The 17,124-nt window shown below is 32.6% G+C and overlaps 1 protein-coding gene across 1 annotated transcript in view; it reads right to left on the reverse strand.

The window, feature by feature from the left end:
* Positions 1-2,097: 2,097 nt before the first annotated feature.
* LOC134851164 (neuropeptide receptor 15-like) overlaps positions 2,098-17,124 on the reverse strand; it is an 80,685-nt gene continuing 65,658 nt past the window's right edge. Inside the window, exon 4 of the mRNA XM_063867131.1 lies at positions 2,098-3,458. Within this exon, the coding sequence (XP_063723201.1) occupies positions 2,966-3,458 (493 nt within the window). The 3' untranslated portion in view covers positions 2,098-2,965. The remainder of the gene's footprint in view (positions 3,459-17,124) is intronic.

The following is a 17,124-nucleotide window of genomic DNA, read 5'->3' on the forward strand; positions in this document are numbered from 1 at the left end:
GTTTTATACAATAGATTTCTTAATACTAAAAAATCTACACCAAAAAATGCTTATAATCGATTGAAACTTTTTTTGCCAATGCGGGAGTATTCTTGTTTCTACTCATATTACCCTAGTCGATACTGTATCTGAATTTCTGGAAAACAATAGCAATTTATATAGTTCTAATCCGTCGTCTGTCTGTGTTTTAGAAAAGTGAATTATATTCAAATTTTCTGAAGAAACTTTAAGAGAACAAATTATTGTTCCGACTTTTGATACGAAAGTAACGGAATATTTGTGCTCGGGGTGGGTTTTTTTTCTTCAGACAATTTTCGACTTTTTAACTAGCCATTTCTGACTAAATTTTTTAAATATCTTTCAAAAGGTATTAATGACTTGAGCTTAAATTTGAAAAGATACTCCACCTCTGATCATTATTCGTAAAGTTATGAGAGTTTAAATATTGCCATTTTGGCCAATTTGGGACAATGAACGCGCGATATATTTTGCGCTATTCACGCGTAAGCGGAGATTTAATCCGTCTTAGAAATTGTTCCAGATTGGTTCACGGAAGCTTAATTGCCATAGTTGATTAGTTCATAGGAGCAAAATCTATCCTTTTGTACACTGTATGGCGTATGGGGGATGATTTCATAAAAAAATCAAATTTTAGAATATATTTTTTTTCATTTTAGTTTTTCACATTTATTTTTTTTGTTACTACTGCTCCATTAATCTTAAAAGAGAGTCGGAACGATCAGGGTTTCGCCCTGATACGAGCAGTTTTGTTGTTTTTGGATTTGTTCCTTGTCAAATGCGCTTTTGTCTATGTTTTCATAGACAAAAATCATAAATATTAAGTGCTGGGGAGACTATTTTTTATTCTCTCATAGTTGCTTGATTGGTACTAAATTCTACCTGAATTCTATTTGTATAATAACATTTTGAAAAAATTTTTCTTCATTTTTCTGCAAAAAGTGACTCATTTGTCCCTGACGTTTGCTCAACAACTAGTTCTTTTAGAAATAGCTAATAGATATATCTCATAACATATTATAAGACAATAGTTATCTTATGATAAATTCAAGTTTTGTTCATGGGTCTAAGCAATTGAGGAAAAAAGGAAAGTTACAATGGTGTACGGTTAGTATTTTCATGCTAAAGCGATTATTTTTTTAGTTGAAGTGATACAACTAGCCTCGATAATATTCAAATTTGACCAAAAAAATTTCAAAACTAAACTTTTTGAATTTCTGCGGTAGAAACGGGTTTCAACTGATAATTTAGGAGTTATTTAAATTCAATTTTATCGATGCGTGAAAAAACATTAAAGTCTGTTTAGTCTTTCAAGCATCTTCGAAAGAGTGAAAAAGAACTGTCGCATAAACTCTTACGCATAAATAGATAAAAACAAATCAAGCCGCCGGGCACTGCACGTGATTTTAAACACAATTTGTTTGAGCCTTTGTTTCACATAGATTCCGGCTTTCATTTTATCTTTAAATCGTGGAAAAAAATTAGTTCTTCAATCTACAGTTTAAGTTGAACTTTTATGATTTTTTAAAAAAATGTAAAATAGAAAAGAATGTTGAAGAATAGCTGCTTTGATTTTAGGTTTCCTGTTATGGAGATAAAACAAGTCTGCCCATTTTTTTGGGAAATGACTTTTTTGGGAAACTATATTCGATTTTCCTGAAAAAAGGGACTTTATACGTGAAGGTGCCTTAAACGGCGTGCTGGACCTGTTTTTCGAAACCTGCTCAAGCATCTACATTTTTCGTTAAATTAGGGTTTTATGGTTTTTTTGGGAGAGCTCTGAAATCAATTTGATTTGAATGACCTAAAAAAAGGTCATCAAACTTTTTCAGTATTCATTTTGAAAATCTGCCCTACGCCTCCAGAAAATCCTAGATCCGCCCCTGATCTCCGGTACGCTGATCTCCAACTCTGCCAACGCACCTAAGCTTTCTGATGTAAGGGAGAGTATCTGAATTTTTGATTTTAAAGCTGAGAGTTCCACAGTGAAAATTTATTACTTAATCGCTACAAAACTAGATTTTACCATAAAATATTTATTTTTATCGACTTAAAATAATACACTTTCAGTCTCATAAATATAACAGTTAAGGTTGCACATAAAACATTTGGCTACACAAATTGAACTTAAGTTAAATAAACATGCGAGAAATGAATTATTGCTAAAATTAATCACAACATATTGAGTTAACGGATGTGGGTAAACGATAGCCCAATAAATCTTCTTTTTTGCCCAATAAATTTTCTTTTTTGTAAGGAAATGGTTTGTGGTAAATAGCTTATATTAAGTCAAGATGAAAATAAAATGTTTTACAATTATTTTTTTTTAAATCGGGGAAACTTGAATTTAGTTGTGCACAAGCTGTAGTGCTACTTTTGACGAAATGAAATCTAAACTAAGAGAATTTTATTAAAATTAAGTCATGATTAGAATCAAAACTATTTATATTAAAACTATTTAAAACAATTAAAAAAATTTTCTATCACCAGCAGAACAATGACAAGCATAAAGATAGATATATAATCTGCCAAAAATTGCGAAATGATGTCAGCTAAAATATAAAGTTCTAAAAACAACTGAGACAGACACACTGGAATCTGTTTTTGCGCGTTTTCGACATTAGAAAAAAATGATCCTCAAAATTAGATCTAGATTCTCAGATTTATTATTAAATATAAGGTTAATTTATGAGTAGTTGATAACAGTAGAGCTCATAATACACTACGAAAGATGGTTCTTGAGCTAGTTTAACCCACCCCTATCCCTACAAATTTGCCCCTGCTTTCCAGCGGTTCTTAAGTGACAGCGCTCAACAGCCCTGTTAATTTACCAACATCACCACACGAAAGAAAAATAAGCTCAAACAAGTGCCATGGGTTAATAACTGACGTGAGCTGAAGGGACGAGAGAGAGAGAGGAGGGGGGGGGGGTAATTGACTTTATTTTTCAAATTTCGGAATTGTCAAAGATATTATGTGCGCCATCCTCAACGTTCCCATTGGCCAGGTCGAACCCCTCCTCCGACCAATCAGTTTGCTCTATGAAGTCCACACCGCCTTCATCCTTATCGTCAACCGCATTCACAGAGGTCGACGAAGTGCTTCGATCTCTTGAACTATCTTGACCTCTGGTGGAATTGCAGGGGAAAGGAGCTAAATGCGCGCCTTTTTGATGAGTGTTATCCTTATTTGCATCACGTGACTTTGAGTTCACGCCAGCTGATTTTTGATCAGGAGACTCCTGGACATCTTTGATTGTCGGCATGTTTGCAGCGGGGGCTTTAGCCACTGTGTGGCCAGTTGGGACTTTGACTGAGACTTTGGAGGTGTTTCCCGTCGTTTGTCCAGTAGTAATCACGCCCATTTGGGGTCTGGGGGCGTTTTTGGGTCGGGCTGTCAGTTTGCGACACAGCAGTGTCGATTTGAACTGGCTGCGAAACCTGGAAAATGAAAAAAAAAATTTGACCAGGTGCTTTGCTGAAATTTAACAATTTTATATAATTTTTGCTGGTTGATTTTGAAAAAAATTTTTCGAAAATTAATACTTGATCCAATTAAGTTCTACCACAATCGATAACTTAATATTGCGCTGGTTACAATCAAATGAACTTATTTTTCCCCAGTCAATAGTTTTCGATTTTTTAAGGGATAAAGAGAATTGATAAACATATTTAATTGGATTATATTTTTTTTAAGTTTGGCTTAATGGAACCTGATCTAAACTATATTTTATGATTGGATAAATTAAATGTTTTACCAATGTAAAGTATTTAATATTAACCAATCATGATCCATCTAACTAACAACCCACTTATTTGTAAGTGCTGAAGTTACTTGTAATTTCAGCACCAGAGAGATTTGAATTTAACTTAGAAATTAGTTGGACTCTCCCGAGCACTTCAGCAGCCGCAATAAACCAGTATACCCTAGATCTATTGAGCCTAGCAGAGACTAGTTAAACAACCTGAGACTAGATAGTATAAGAGTAAGATTAGGATCGGTATTAGACTAAGAAGTTGCACGAATCTATCCGGCCGAAAATAAGATAGCGTGACGAGCAGACGGTGTACCCTATCCGAAATTACTCTATGAGTTACACTTCGGTCATAACTCATCTGGTGCGACCATAAGTCTCGAACAAGACCTTACTAGATTAGAATTAACCAAAAATAGATTAGAAATTAGACAAAAACATTTACAAAATGTTATACGACAATAATTTAATTGAAATGTCTCTCCGACTCAATAGATCAGAGCCAATATTCCGAACCATAATAGAACTACCCGGAATTGGAAGGAGACCTCGAACCAAAGACGACATACGACAAAGTAGAAACTTGCCGTATAGTTATATGATAGTTCGGCAAAAGCCAGAACAAACTTTTATATTTCGAATACTACTTGCAATGAATTTAGATTTCCATTTGCAAACATAAACCTTGAAGTTACTCTTCAAAATCATTTCAGGCGCTAAACAAAATTAATATTATACAATAACGATTGATAAAAAGATCTAAGATCGTTTTCCTAAAACTCTGCAGTATTATACAAAACATGTTTGAAAAATATTTATTGGAAAACAAAAATAAAAATTAGTAGCATGACAATAAATGGTTAGTAATCATAAATCATCCTGTTGTTCCAGCTTCATCATCTAAAACATAACAGCAATCATCAACTCACTAACATCATAAAACACTAAATTTTTCCTTTACACACATTTAAAACTTTATTAAAACTTAAATTCACTTAATTTTAAAACCAGATCATCAAGGCTTATCCTTGGATCTTAAATCATTTTCTACTTAATTAAATTTTAAATTTGATCATCAAGGCTTATCCTTGGATCAAACAAAACAACTTTGTTCTCCCCCACCCACTTAATTAGTGTCTAACGACCTCAAACGTCGATTCACTACCCAACCCTTTCTAAAGACCCAAGACTAATAGAAATTTTTAAAACAAAACTAATCATTCAAATTAGGATAAACAGTGAAGAACTTCGGTTATTCATCCTTCACTTGACCCCCCCTCTTACCAGACCCAGGATAAATCTTAGACTTCGTAAGTTTAAAATAGTATCTAACGAACTACTCGCGTTCTAATTATACCTGAACCTTGTGGATCGATTTACTATTCTCCAACCCTTGAACACAATCACTACCCCTAAGTAAGATTAAGTAAGTTAACACCTTAGCTTATACTAGTCACGAGAAAGTAAAAATCATTCTTCGGAATCGATATACTTTTCTCTCCAACCCTGAACAAATAGACCCAGGTTAAGCTAACCAAAAAATCGTAAGAACTAACAGTTTAGGAAAATAGAAATCATTTAACAACCTTTGCATCCGTCATTCTAAACCTTATGTCATTTAAAAACCTAGGAAATAAACAAACAATCGTTTTACACAATTGTGAAATAGATAACAAAAAATACGACCTTGTAATCACACCTCATACACAAACAGTTGGATACATTCGAACAAAACGACAAACACTAAAAAGAAAAATAATAACTAAACAAAGACAAATAACACGAAAAAGATTTTCAAAAAATCGAAACGCATTTTCAGAATCAGAAACCAACAGTTTAGACGAACTTTACAAACTAAAAGAATCAATAGATAAAAATTACCCACAACACGATCAATTATATTTTTCTGACTCAGAAACAACTTCAAATTCATCACAAAGAGGAAAAAGAAGAATAAAAAAGCAGTACAAACACAAACCAGTACATTTATACAATTGGAATCAACCAATTCGACACATTAATAATTACATATTAACAGTAATCGAACGAAAAAATGAGTTCAACGCACACCCCAGGTGAAGAAACTCCAGATGATGATGAAATCTTTCCTTTTATAGTAGATGCAGATACTGATAGAGGACAACACATATTTTGTCAAAATTTACTCGTAAATTTATTTGAACCCGGAATCAGTCCATGTAAAACAGAGTTCCCCGATGTAAAAATCAAAAGACAAATCATAGATCACTATCTAAAAGATATATGCAACATAACACAACAGTATGGAATCTACTCTATAGAATTCACTTCCCCAAACCATAATAATAGAACATATACTATTCAAACAGACGACCTTGATTTAGAATTTTCAAAAGTTTTTTCAGAATATATAAAAAGCATCCAATATCATAACTCACAAAGAGCAAACTCCATATTCACCAATGAAGTTTTCGCAATAATATATAGTTATATTTCGATATTAGAAAACGAAATCCCACTAACAAATGTCTCACCGACAGAAACATCTAAACATTTGAAAGTACGACATGAAATTACACTACTCTCTAGTTATTTAAACATCATTAAAGAAAATTTCACGAAAGATGACGTTTCACAACATACCAAACACGATTTACAAAAAATTTTAGCATGGTTCATAATAGATTATTTCACACACAATATTGATTTAATTGCACAAGCAAGAAAAAATTTTAGACCCCAAAATTCGAACGATGATACCGCTATCACAGAACAATCAGATTATGTTTGGGACCCCGAATGGTCTCATCCCGCATTTATAAGCTTTCCACAATCAATCTCAAGTCAAGCAATAGGTACAATATCTTACATAAGAGATTATGTAAGAGTAATACCATTAACAATTGATGCAACACCATTAAACTATAATACATTTTTACCCGATACACAAAATAATAGTTTAAACTCGACAGTCATACACAACGAAAACCTCAATGGAACTAGGAATCTTACTCAACAAGATATCCAGACACCATCACACTTCATAAATGAAGAAATTGTACACACAACAACTACACAACAAAGTATTTCACCAATACGCCCAAATTTAACAACACCAAGAAATACAAACCCTTCACAAACACAGGTAACCTTACAATCAACCGTTAAACCTTCGGTTGCCCCTAAATATTCACATATGGATTACCAAACATACAGACCCATGACAATACCATCAAAAACACGCAAAACATTCACTAAAAACAACTTTGCAGACCATAATTATAATTATACACATCCATCAAAAACAAATTATCAACCACAAAGGAATTTTAATCAATATACAAAACCTCGAAACTGGGATAACCCAACGGCCCAATATAATTCCAAAAATTTTCAACCAAATCCTCCACAGGATCGCAGTGAAAATTACCCATTTTTTCAACAGAATAAAAATAAAAAACAAACATCTTATCAAATGGATTATTTATCCTCAGATGACGATTTCTTACAACCAGATATATTTGCACCAAATACTCAAGAATATCGTAGACAAGGAATACAGAGAACACGTACAAATCATAGAAATTTTTCTCCACAATCAATAGATGCACAACATCAACAACCAATTCAACAACAAAATTTAATTAATACACAATCTTTTCAACCAATTCAACAACAAAATCCAATGACTGCACACTCGTATCAAGCATCACAAATGCAAAATGAAATACCACTCCCATATTATCTCCAACAACATGAAATAACAAGAAACCAACTTTCAAATTTTTCTCAAATGCCAAATGCAGCAGAATCATTACAAATGACAATGAATCCATACCTTATGGGTGGATCATCAATAACATCAAACAAACCTTTAATGGTTTTCACAGGAACAGACCCTGAATACTCTGTAGAAGATTATTTAAATGCAGTAACAGCAAACCTGATTTTAAATATAGGACCTGAACCAATTAATACGCCACTACATCAAAACTGGATACATCGACGCACAGCGTTAATACAAACAACCTTAGATGGCGCAGCCCAAAAATGGTTTTCAGTACTACCTCTAGAAATAAAATCAAACTGGAAAAGATTTACACAAGAATTTTCAAAAATGTTTGACTCCGAAAGAAACAAACAACAACAAAGAGTTTTATGTAATGAAATTCGCAGATTACCAAACGAAACCATCAAGCAAATAGCAGTACGAATCGAAACACTAGTTCGAAAAGCATATTCATTAAATACACATGACTATAAAAACACAAAGATGACAGAAATCTTAATGATGACCTTAACACCACAATTAAGGAAAATAGCAATAAAAAAGAGAGCATCTCATCCTTCTTCAATTCGAGAACCCGATTTAGATTTTCGAAAACTAGTAGACAAACTAGAACAAGCAGAAATCACGATGAAACTAGAAGAAACGGAAAATCTGAAATTACAATACGTTAACAGAATTGAAACGACTCCCACTAATATTAATAATATACAGGAATCAGAAACAGACCTCGTTGAAAAAATCACTGAAATACTCAATATTTACGAAAAGAACCCGAACTTTAAAGGCAAACCATCTTTCAAAAAATGGTGTAATTATTGCCGACGATACGGACATAGTATTTCCGAATGTAGACAAAAACAGCAAGATAGTCAAAATAAACCTCAAAAATACAAAGAACCAAATAAATCATTTTATCAATACATGAAAAAAGATCAAAATCTACCGAACAAAACAGTTCACAGCAACAACAGTTCAGGAAAACCACTTCCGAACAATACAAATTATACAAGAAATCAATCCCCATATAACTCAAGTTATAGAGGAAGATCACCAGAACGAAGAAACACGTATAATTCATCACAAAATCACTACAATAGACCAAATAGTCGAAATAACTACTCCAGATCAAATTCAAATACACAACGATTTGTTTCTAGATCTAATTCCCAATCAAGAAATAACTATTATCCAAACAACCAATCACGAAATTCATCATACAATAGGAATAGAAACTACTCCTATAATCGAAATAGAAGTTATTCAAACAACCGAAATCAAAATTATCCGAACAATCGATCAAGGAATAACTCATATAATAGATCGAACTATAACAGACCAAACAATAATTACCAAAACAGATCGCGAAATAATTCACAAAATCGACACCCAAGTTATAATAATCGTTATAGAAATTATTCCCAATCACCACACCGGAATAATAATCACTATAATAACTCTAATAATCGTCATAGAAGCAGTACACCTAAACATCAAAGACAAATCAATCAAGTACAATCTAACCCAGAAACAACATCAGACCCTCCAGGTATTGATGACACAGTAACTGATACGTTACAACTCAATCAAATAAATTGTACATCATCAGATTCAGAAAGTGATACTGAAAACACTCTTTCTATCAATATGATAAAAGTCGAAAATGACTATGAATCTGTCATATATGAACAACCCTTTCCATCACATATATATGAAAATCAATCAGAATTTCTTCAAAATTATTACACTACACCCATAAATTCCACACCAACAACGCAAGAAACAAATGCAAAAAATACTACAGAACAACCCAATCAAAATGTCAAAACAAAATGCTTGAATACACACCACATCTACCAAAATATACAAAAAGAACAACCCAAAGAAAAAATTTGGACAATACCATTTCTCTTAGAAAGCCCAAGAAATAAAGAATTTCAACCACCAGACCTTGAAATAGATTTTTTAATTGATTCAGGAGCAGAATCAAACATAATAAACATTCCCACATGGAATGAAATAAAAACTTTACATCCAAAGCTAACACCTCTTGAAACCTCCAGTAAGCTAGCAACAGCACAAGGATCAACATTGATAAACTACGGAAAAATCCAATTATTTCTCCTCCCCACCAGAACAATGGAACAAAGTAAAATTCTAAACAAGCCATTTAAACAAATATTCCATATCACTGATATTAAATATAATATCATTGGAATACCATTTATTTCGAAGTATATACCAACAATTAACATCCTAAACAGTAAAATATTAATCAAAGATAAATATACAAAAACAAAAGAAACATCCCTAACATTTTTTCAAAGATTAAACAAACAACCACCATTCTTTTCAAAATTTTATCCAATATATAACCAACAAAGGAAACACCTGAAACCACTATCAGGAAACATCTATAATTTTTCAATCAAACAAGTTCACCAATATGATAAAGAACAAAACAAACAAAAATTTTATATGTCAGATTTTGAATTCAAACCTATTCATAAATTTTTCAAAATCACAATCTCTTCAATAAAATATTTGAAAAATTCGAATTCAGATATTATTTCCTTACACGTTTATAACAACACACCTTACCAAGTAACATTACCTTTAGGACTTTTAGGATATTGTGAAACTAACGCTACAATATCACCAATACACGAAAAAGCCTATCGCGTAAATAATATACTCCAATTACTAGATATTTGCCAATCTACAATTCTTAATGAAGAATTATCTATAAATAATATAATAAGTAACGAAAACAGAAATACGGATTATTTCACAAAAACTCCATATTTCAAACCTACATTCAACATAAGTAACTACACAGAAGACCAACAGAAATTTTTAACAATGTTTAATTTCCAACATTCACAAATAACACAAGACGAATTCGAAAAGTTAGCCAAACAGCTAATTAAATATTCATCAGTCTATGCAACATCAAAATTCGATGTTGGCAAAATCAGTTCATCACTACATCTCCCATTAAAACCAGACGCAGTTTTCAAAAAACAGAGAGCAAGTAAAGTACCAATTCACTTACATGATAAAGTAAACAGATTACTCGATATTTTAGAACAGTACAATATTATATCACCAGTTAATAAAGAAGAACAACCAAAAGGCAACACATTCATCAACCCTGTTATCATTCTAGCTAAAGGAGAATCATTAAAAATCGTTCTCGACGCTAGATACCTTAATTCACTCATAGATGAATCAAAATGCAATTGGCCCATCGAACCAATACAAGTTATTTTAACAAAAATAAACGGCAAATACTTTACAACCGCCGATATGAATAGTGCATACAATCAAATGCCACTAGATGAACAATCACGACGTTTAACACAATTTGTTATCGGAAACCAACAATACGAATTTAACCGCTTATTCTATGGAATATCCATAGGACCAGCAGCATTTTCAGCTTTTATGAGCAAAATTTTTAGACCACTAATACTCAAGAAAAACGCAATCACCTATTTAGACGATGTTTTTATGCAATCACAAACAAAAGACGAAATGTTCAAAGTTTTAGAAAAATATCACCAAATACTTCAGAACGAAAATCTGAAGGCCGCCCCCGATAAATCACACTTCTTTTTAACAAGAGTTAAATTCTTAGGACATAACATAGAAAGAAAAACAATCACTCCACTGAAATCACGCATTGACGCTATTCAAAAACTTCAACCACCAACAAATAAAAAGAAAATCCAAGAATTCCTTGGAATGTTAAACTTTTTAAGTAAATATGTTTATAAAATGCAATTATATCTACGACCATTTTACAACATCCTTAGACAACAAAATAATTTTGAATGGAATACAGAACATCAAACACGATTTGAAGAAATAAAGAAACTTTTAACTGAACAAATTTCAAACACAATTCCAGATTCAAATCAACCATTCTATGCAATGTGCGATGCTTCGAACTTTGGCATCGGTGCAGCACTATTACAATCACATAATGGTACAAATAAAATGAACCTCATATCAGCAAATTCTCGATTATTCACTCAAGCAGAGCTACGACTCTCAACTCTAATGAGAGAATGTACAGCCATAATATATACACTGACAGAATATGAATTTCTGATACTTGGATCAAAACATCCCACAGTTTTATTCACAGACCACAAACCAATCATTTTTCTTTTCACACAGAAATCTAACCCAAACCACCGAGTTTACAGATTTCAACTAATTCTAATGAAATTTCCAAACTTACATATAGTTTGGACTGCAGGAAAAAATCTTGCATTACCAGACACCTTAAGTCGAAATACACCACCTGAATTACTTACACGAAAAACAACAGTTGAAATACCCAAAAACATAAAATTCTACCTTGCAGAAAACGAAACATCACCCCGATTGGAATGCAAATATGCAGTAAAAACTGATATTGAACAATCACAAATAAATAATTTACAACATTTCCCACTTTATTTAGATTGTCAAAATAATCATTATGAAGTTGATCTACTTGGAACATCAACTTTCAAACCAATCCCATATTCTCAATGGATCAAAAATAACACCCAACAAAAACGAACAAAACAACACCCGCCTAAAAAAGACCATTTTCCACTAATTGAAAAAGAAGATTTAACTGATAAAATAAATTTATCAGGATCACAAACAAATGATTCAAAATACACAATAAATCAAGTTTTTGACCTTCACGACCCACTTGATACAATACCCTTATCTAAATTCGAAATTGAAAACATTTTTCTCCCCCCAACAGATACGATTACACCTTCAACACTAAAACAATATCAAAATCTTGACCCGATAATTAGACAACTGAAATCATGGCACAAATATAAAACTAAACCTATCAAAGCAGATTCAACCATTCTAGGAAACAAAACACTCCTCCGATACTTTCGCAAATTTAATTACACAACAATCAATGAAACTACAGACCTTTTAGAATACAACTTAAACGAATCCACAGTCCCCTGTCTCCCTATAAGTATGATTCTTATAGCTTTTAATATTTCACATACACAAAATATTAAAGGACACTCTGGATCAGAAAAAACATATTCAAACTTTATACAAAATTTTTACTTCCCAAATGCACCAATTTGGATAAAAGTACTATGCAATGACTGTATAGTATGTCAACTAAATAAACCTTACCCAAATCAAAAACAAATAGCACAAAAACAAGATTTTAAAGGACAAAGTTTGTACTTTAATCATCGTATCTCATTTGATACTAAAGGACCAATTTCACCCTCATCAGAAGGAAACTCCTACATTATGGTAATTGTTGACGCATTTACACATTATGTAGCACTTAACCCAGTACCACATTGTAACGCTTATTACGCTTACACAACACTCTATGAACACTGGATAGCAAAATTCGGACTACCAGAAATTTTAGTCACAGACAATGGTACAGAATTCATAAATAATGAAATAATAACACTATGTCATTTATACAACATTAAACACAAACCACGTACATCTCATGCACCTTGGACAAACGGCTTAGTCGAAGGTATGAACCGTTCATTACAAGAATATCTTAGATGTATCATCAACGGAAATGATACAAAATATACCGAATGGTCAGCAGATGTAAAATTATTTCCCTTAGCGTATAATTCACAAATTACGACAACTTTAGGAATGTCACCATACGAAATGGTTTTTAACCAAAAGCCACGCAAACCAATAATGTTTACAGCAAATTCTCATAAAAACGCACAAGGTTATTGTCAACCAAATAAAGACTCAATTTGTTATAACCTCCCATTACATACGCACGATGAAGATCATTTTCATCACCCACAAATTCTTAAATTAGCCTCCGGTACACACACCGAATGGATTTTAAATAGAGATAAGAAACACAATGAAATTTACCAAAAAATAACGAAAAAGTTATTACAAAGACAAAACATAAATGACCAAATCAATTCACGTTTTACACCAGCTTCCGATTTAAAAATTGGAACATTCGTTTTAATACCTAATTTTAATACTCAAAAAGGAATTTCTAAAAAATTACAACCCCTCCGAAAAGGACCCTACCAAATAATTGCAAAACCCACTGATGTCACATATAAAATTACCGACTCAAACAAAAAAGAAATCGTTCAACATCGAAACAACCTATTACCTTATTACCCGAAAGAATACGCACTCCGCGAATTAACTCAATTATATTCTTTCACAGGATTAAAAATCATTCAAAATGAACCACATCTGAAAAAAAACAGAACAAAATGATAACCCCACCGAAAATCAAAACACAAAACCAACCACCACCAAAAACAATACGCAAAACCATAAAGAATCTCCAAAACAAAGAAAAAATAGAAAAATGACAGAACAAATAATACCCCAAGAAGAAATAGGCAAATCAGAACATAGAAAAACAACAAGACTCCGAAATCAACCACGTAAAAACTACAAAATGTTCATCCCCCAATCTAAAATATTAAAGAAAGTAGAATTTAAAAAGTAATTTTAAGATTTTATACTTTACAATCTTGAAACCTCCGTAACATTTTTCATTTCAAGTTTTCAAAATAACATGCTCACAAGTACGCAATAATTCTAGTTCAAAATAGACCAATAGGATTCATCCAATCCGCCACTTTCTCTAACTCAAACTAAGATCAATTAGACGAATAATCTAGAACTCCAGGCACATCTCTAACTATAGCTTTACAACCTCCAGGTCAAAAATAAGCAAACCACTCCAACTTGACAGCTAAAATAAATATCACCATAATACCGTACCCCTCCCTTATCTAATAACCCAAAGATCAACAATATTTCCCCAACTCAGACCACGAATACCCCCAAAACAAATTTGATAAATTAGCCTAAAGTAACAAAATGAAGATTTTAATTAGCCTAAAGTATAAAAATCTCACCATACCCCGGATCATTTGACAAACAAAAATAAAGAAAAAGACGACCTCCCAGTCACCATGAAAATTGCCCCCAACAATTTTTTACAAAACTCAACCCACTTGTCAAAAAACTAATAAATAATTCGACCACACTAGAAAATCGCCTCAAACAGCAAAAAATATTCGACCAAGAGATCATTTCTTAAATGCTCTTCTCTCAAACAGTTGCTCAAATACTTATAAATTTTAAACATTTTTTTTCAATACTTGAAGCCTTTATAATATTTCTTTTTGATATACTTGAATCTTTTCTAATAATCCTAATCATTTTTTGTAACATTTTTTTAATTTTCTACACTATACTCGAACTATTCCTCCAACTTTCCAAAACCCTTGAATATATCCACAGGTACGATTTTAACAACTTGTCTAAATGATACGAACAATTTTCAGTAGAACTGATATTTTTTTATTGTTTGTAATTTTCATAACATTTTTATCATCCCTCATTTTGACAATATGTAAATGTATAAAGAAAGCAATCATCACATTTGCCCTAGCAACAATTTTTCTAATTATTTTTTTGGAAGAATATTATAATAAACATAAACCTTCCCACTAAAGTAACAATTCAAAAATCCATCAAAAATTGCTACCCAACAGTCACAGAATCAGTCTTCACCGACATCATCCCAAGATAACCAAACACCACCTTCAACTACTCAAAATCCTCAAACATCTACACGAATTTCTTTTCAAGACAATCCATACACTTTTGAAGAACGGCACGCTCGTTTATCTGAACCACTAGAACCAGTTCAACGACAAGCATCCCTAAGTGAACCAACATACAACCTTTACCCAACACTACCACAAGAACTAAGTAGAATACGAAACCTTAGTCAAAACCAAAACACAACAGAAATAAATAGACAAATTATACATCCTCGACGAAATAGAAATTTTCAAACTCCCCGAGTTCATTTTGATATACCTCAATCCCCATCACAAACCACTCCAGAAAACACCACTGGTATCACACCAGAAACTCCTACACTTTTTTCACAACGAAGCACTTCAAGTCTACCTTCAGACTACTTAGGTTCAACACCAACATCTGAACAAGCACGAGAAAATCCTTTTAACCCCCCAAACCTAACATCACGACTGCCATATTGGACTACACATTCATTCACACAAGGTGAACCAAATTTAGTTAATGACCCCATAGATATTTCTACGGATACAACAACATCCTCATCACTACCAGAAACATTATCACTACCATCAACACCATCAATAAGCCAATTTTCACCACTACCCTTTAACTTAAATTTTCCAAATAATCTCGACGCCAGATATCGAGAACAATCATCAATAAATATTCCTTTAAGACTAGATTGGAATACATTCACAGCACCTCCACCATTATTTGGACAACATCAAGAAAGTAACCGCCTTCATAACTGGGCACTTAATAGATTACAATATCGCCAAGATATTCACAACGATATCCGTGATCACAATATTCAAATACTCCAACAAAACAGTTTACAATTAAAGTTTGAAATCACAGTTAAGTTAAATAACATTACCCAACATCCCTACCCATTAAATCCACCTAACATCACAGCTCAATCACTACCACCACCGTTTATAACTACTGAAGTAATATATAAATACGACAGATACACCAAAAACACAATTGGTTACATTACATTTTATAACCCATACTCAGGATTATCATACACATGTATATTCTAAAATTATTAATTTTTCTCCAACTCCTTTTTCTAGTAACCTCAAACCAAAACATAAACCCTTCCCCTCGTACAGGACCACAAGATTTATTAGTAACACATTACGATTGCGAAGAAAATGAACAAAAAACACTACACAAATATGCAATAAATCAAGTATCACAATGTGAAACAGAACCACAAGCTATAGAAACCACAGATATAATAGCAACACTCTATTCCAAAGCCCGAGCAACAACAGTTACAGGTTATAAATTCACAGCGACATTTTCCGAAAAGAAAGTACATTGTTCACAAGTCTCGAACGGAAACAAAAACCGACTTGACCATGAATCATTCTATCAAAGTAATATAGAACGTCTTTTACATCTCAATCCCGACGATTGTAAAAATGAATTACTTAGACTAAACATCACACAAAATAAAAACTCCGCTAGAAAGTTAGTTAATTTTCAAGTTTTCCCAGACTCTGTACACCAATCACAACTTGAAAGACACCAAGGACATATAAAACTAGACGAAAAATACCCGTATAACGGCGCACACGGACGATTAACCTATGACCTACATGATAAACATTGGATACCACACATTGGTATAAATAACCCATCAAACTGCAAAGCAGACACGAAAAATAAAGGATACCAAGAAATAATGTTTTTCGATTGGAAAATACAACTCGAAAAAATACAACTCACACGAGATTTATCTGATAATACAATGATCTATCAAGGAATCCGACTACCTTGTAAAAATGATCAAGGATATTGCGACCCTACAACAAGAACACAAGCAACAATTGTTTGGTTCCCCGAAGATACATGTACAACATTTCAAGTAGCAAAAATACACGCTCGTATGATAAAATTTCACGAAAAATATTTTATACAATCAATTCCATATGAACAAGTCCATCCATCA

This window comes from Symsagittifera roscoffensis, chromosome 7 (assembly GCF_963678635.1).
Source record: "Symsagittifera roscoffensis chromosome 7, txSymRosc1.1, whole genome shotgun sequence".
In the NCBI taxonomy this organism is placed as follows: Eukaryota; Metazoa; Xenacoelomorpha; order Acoela; family Convolutidae; genus Symsagittifera; species Symsagittifera roscoffensis.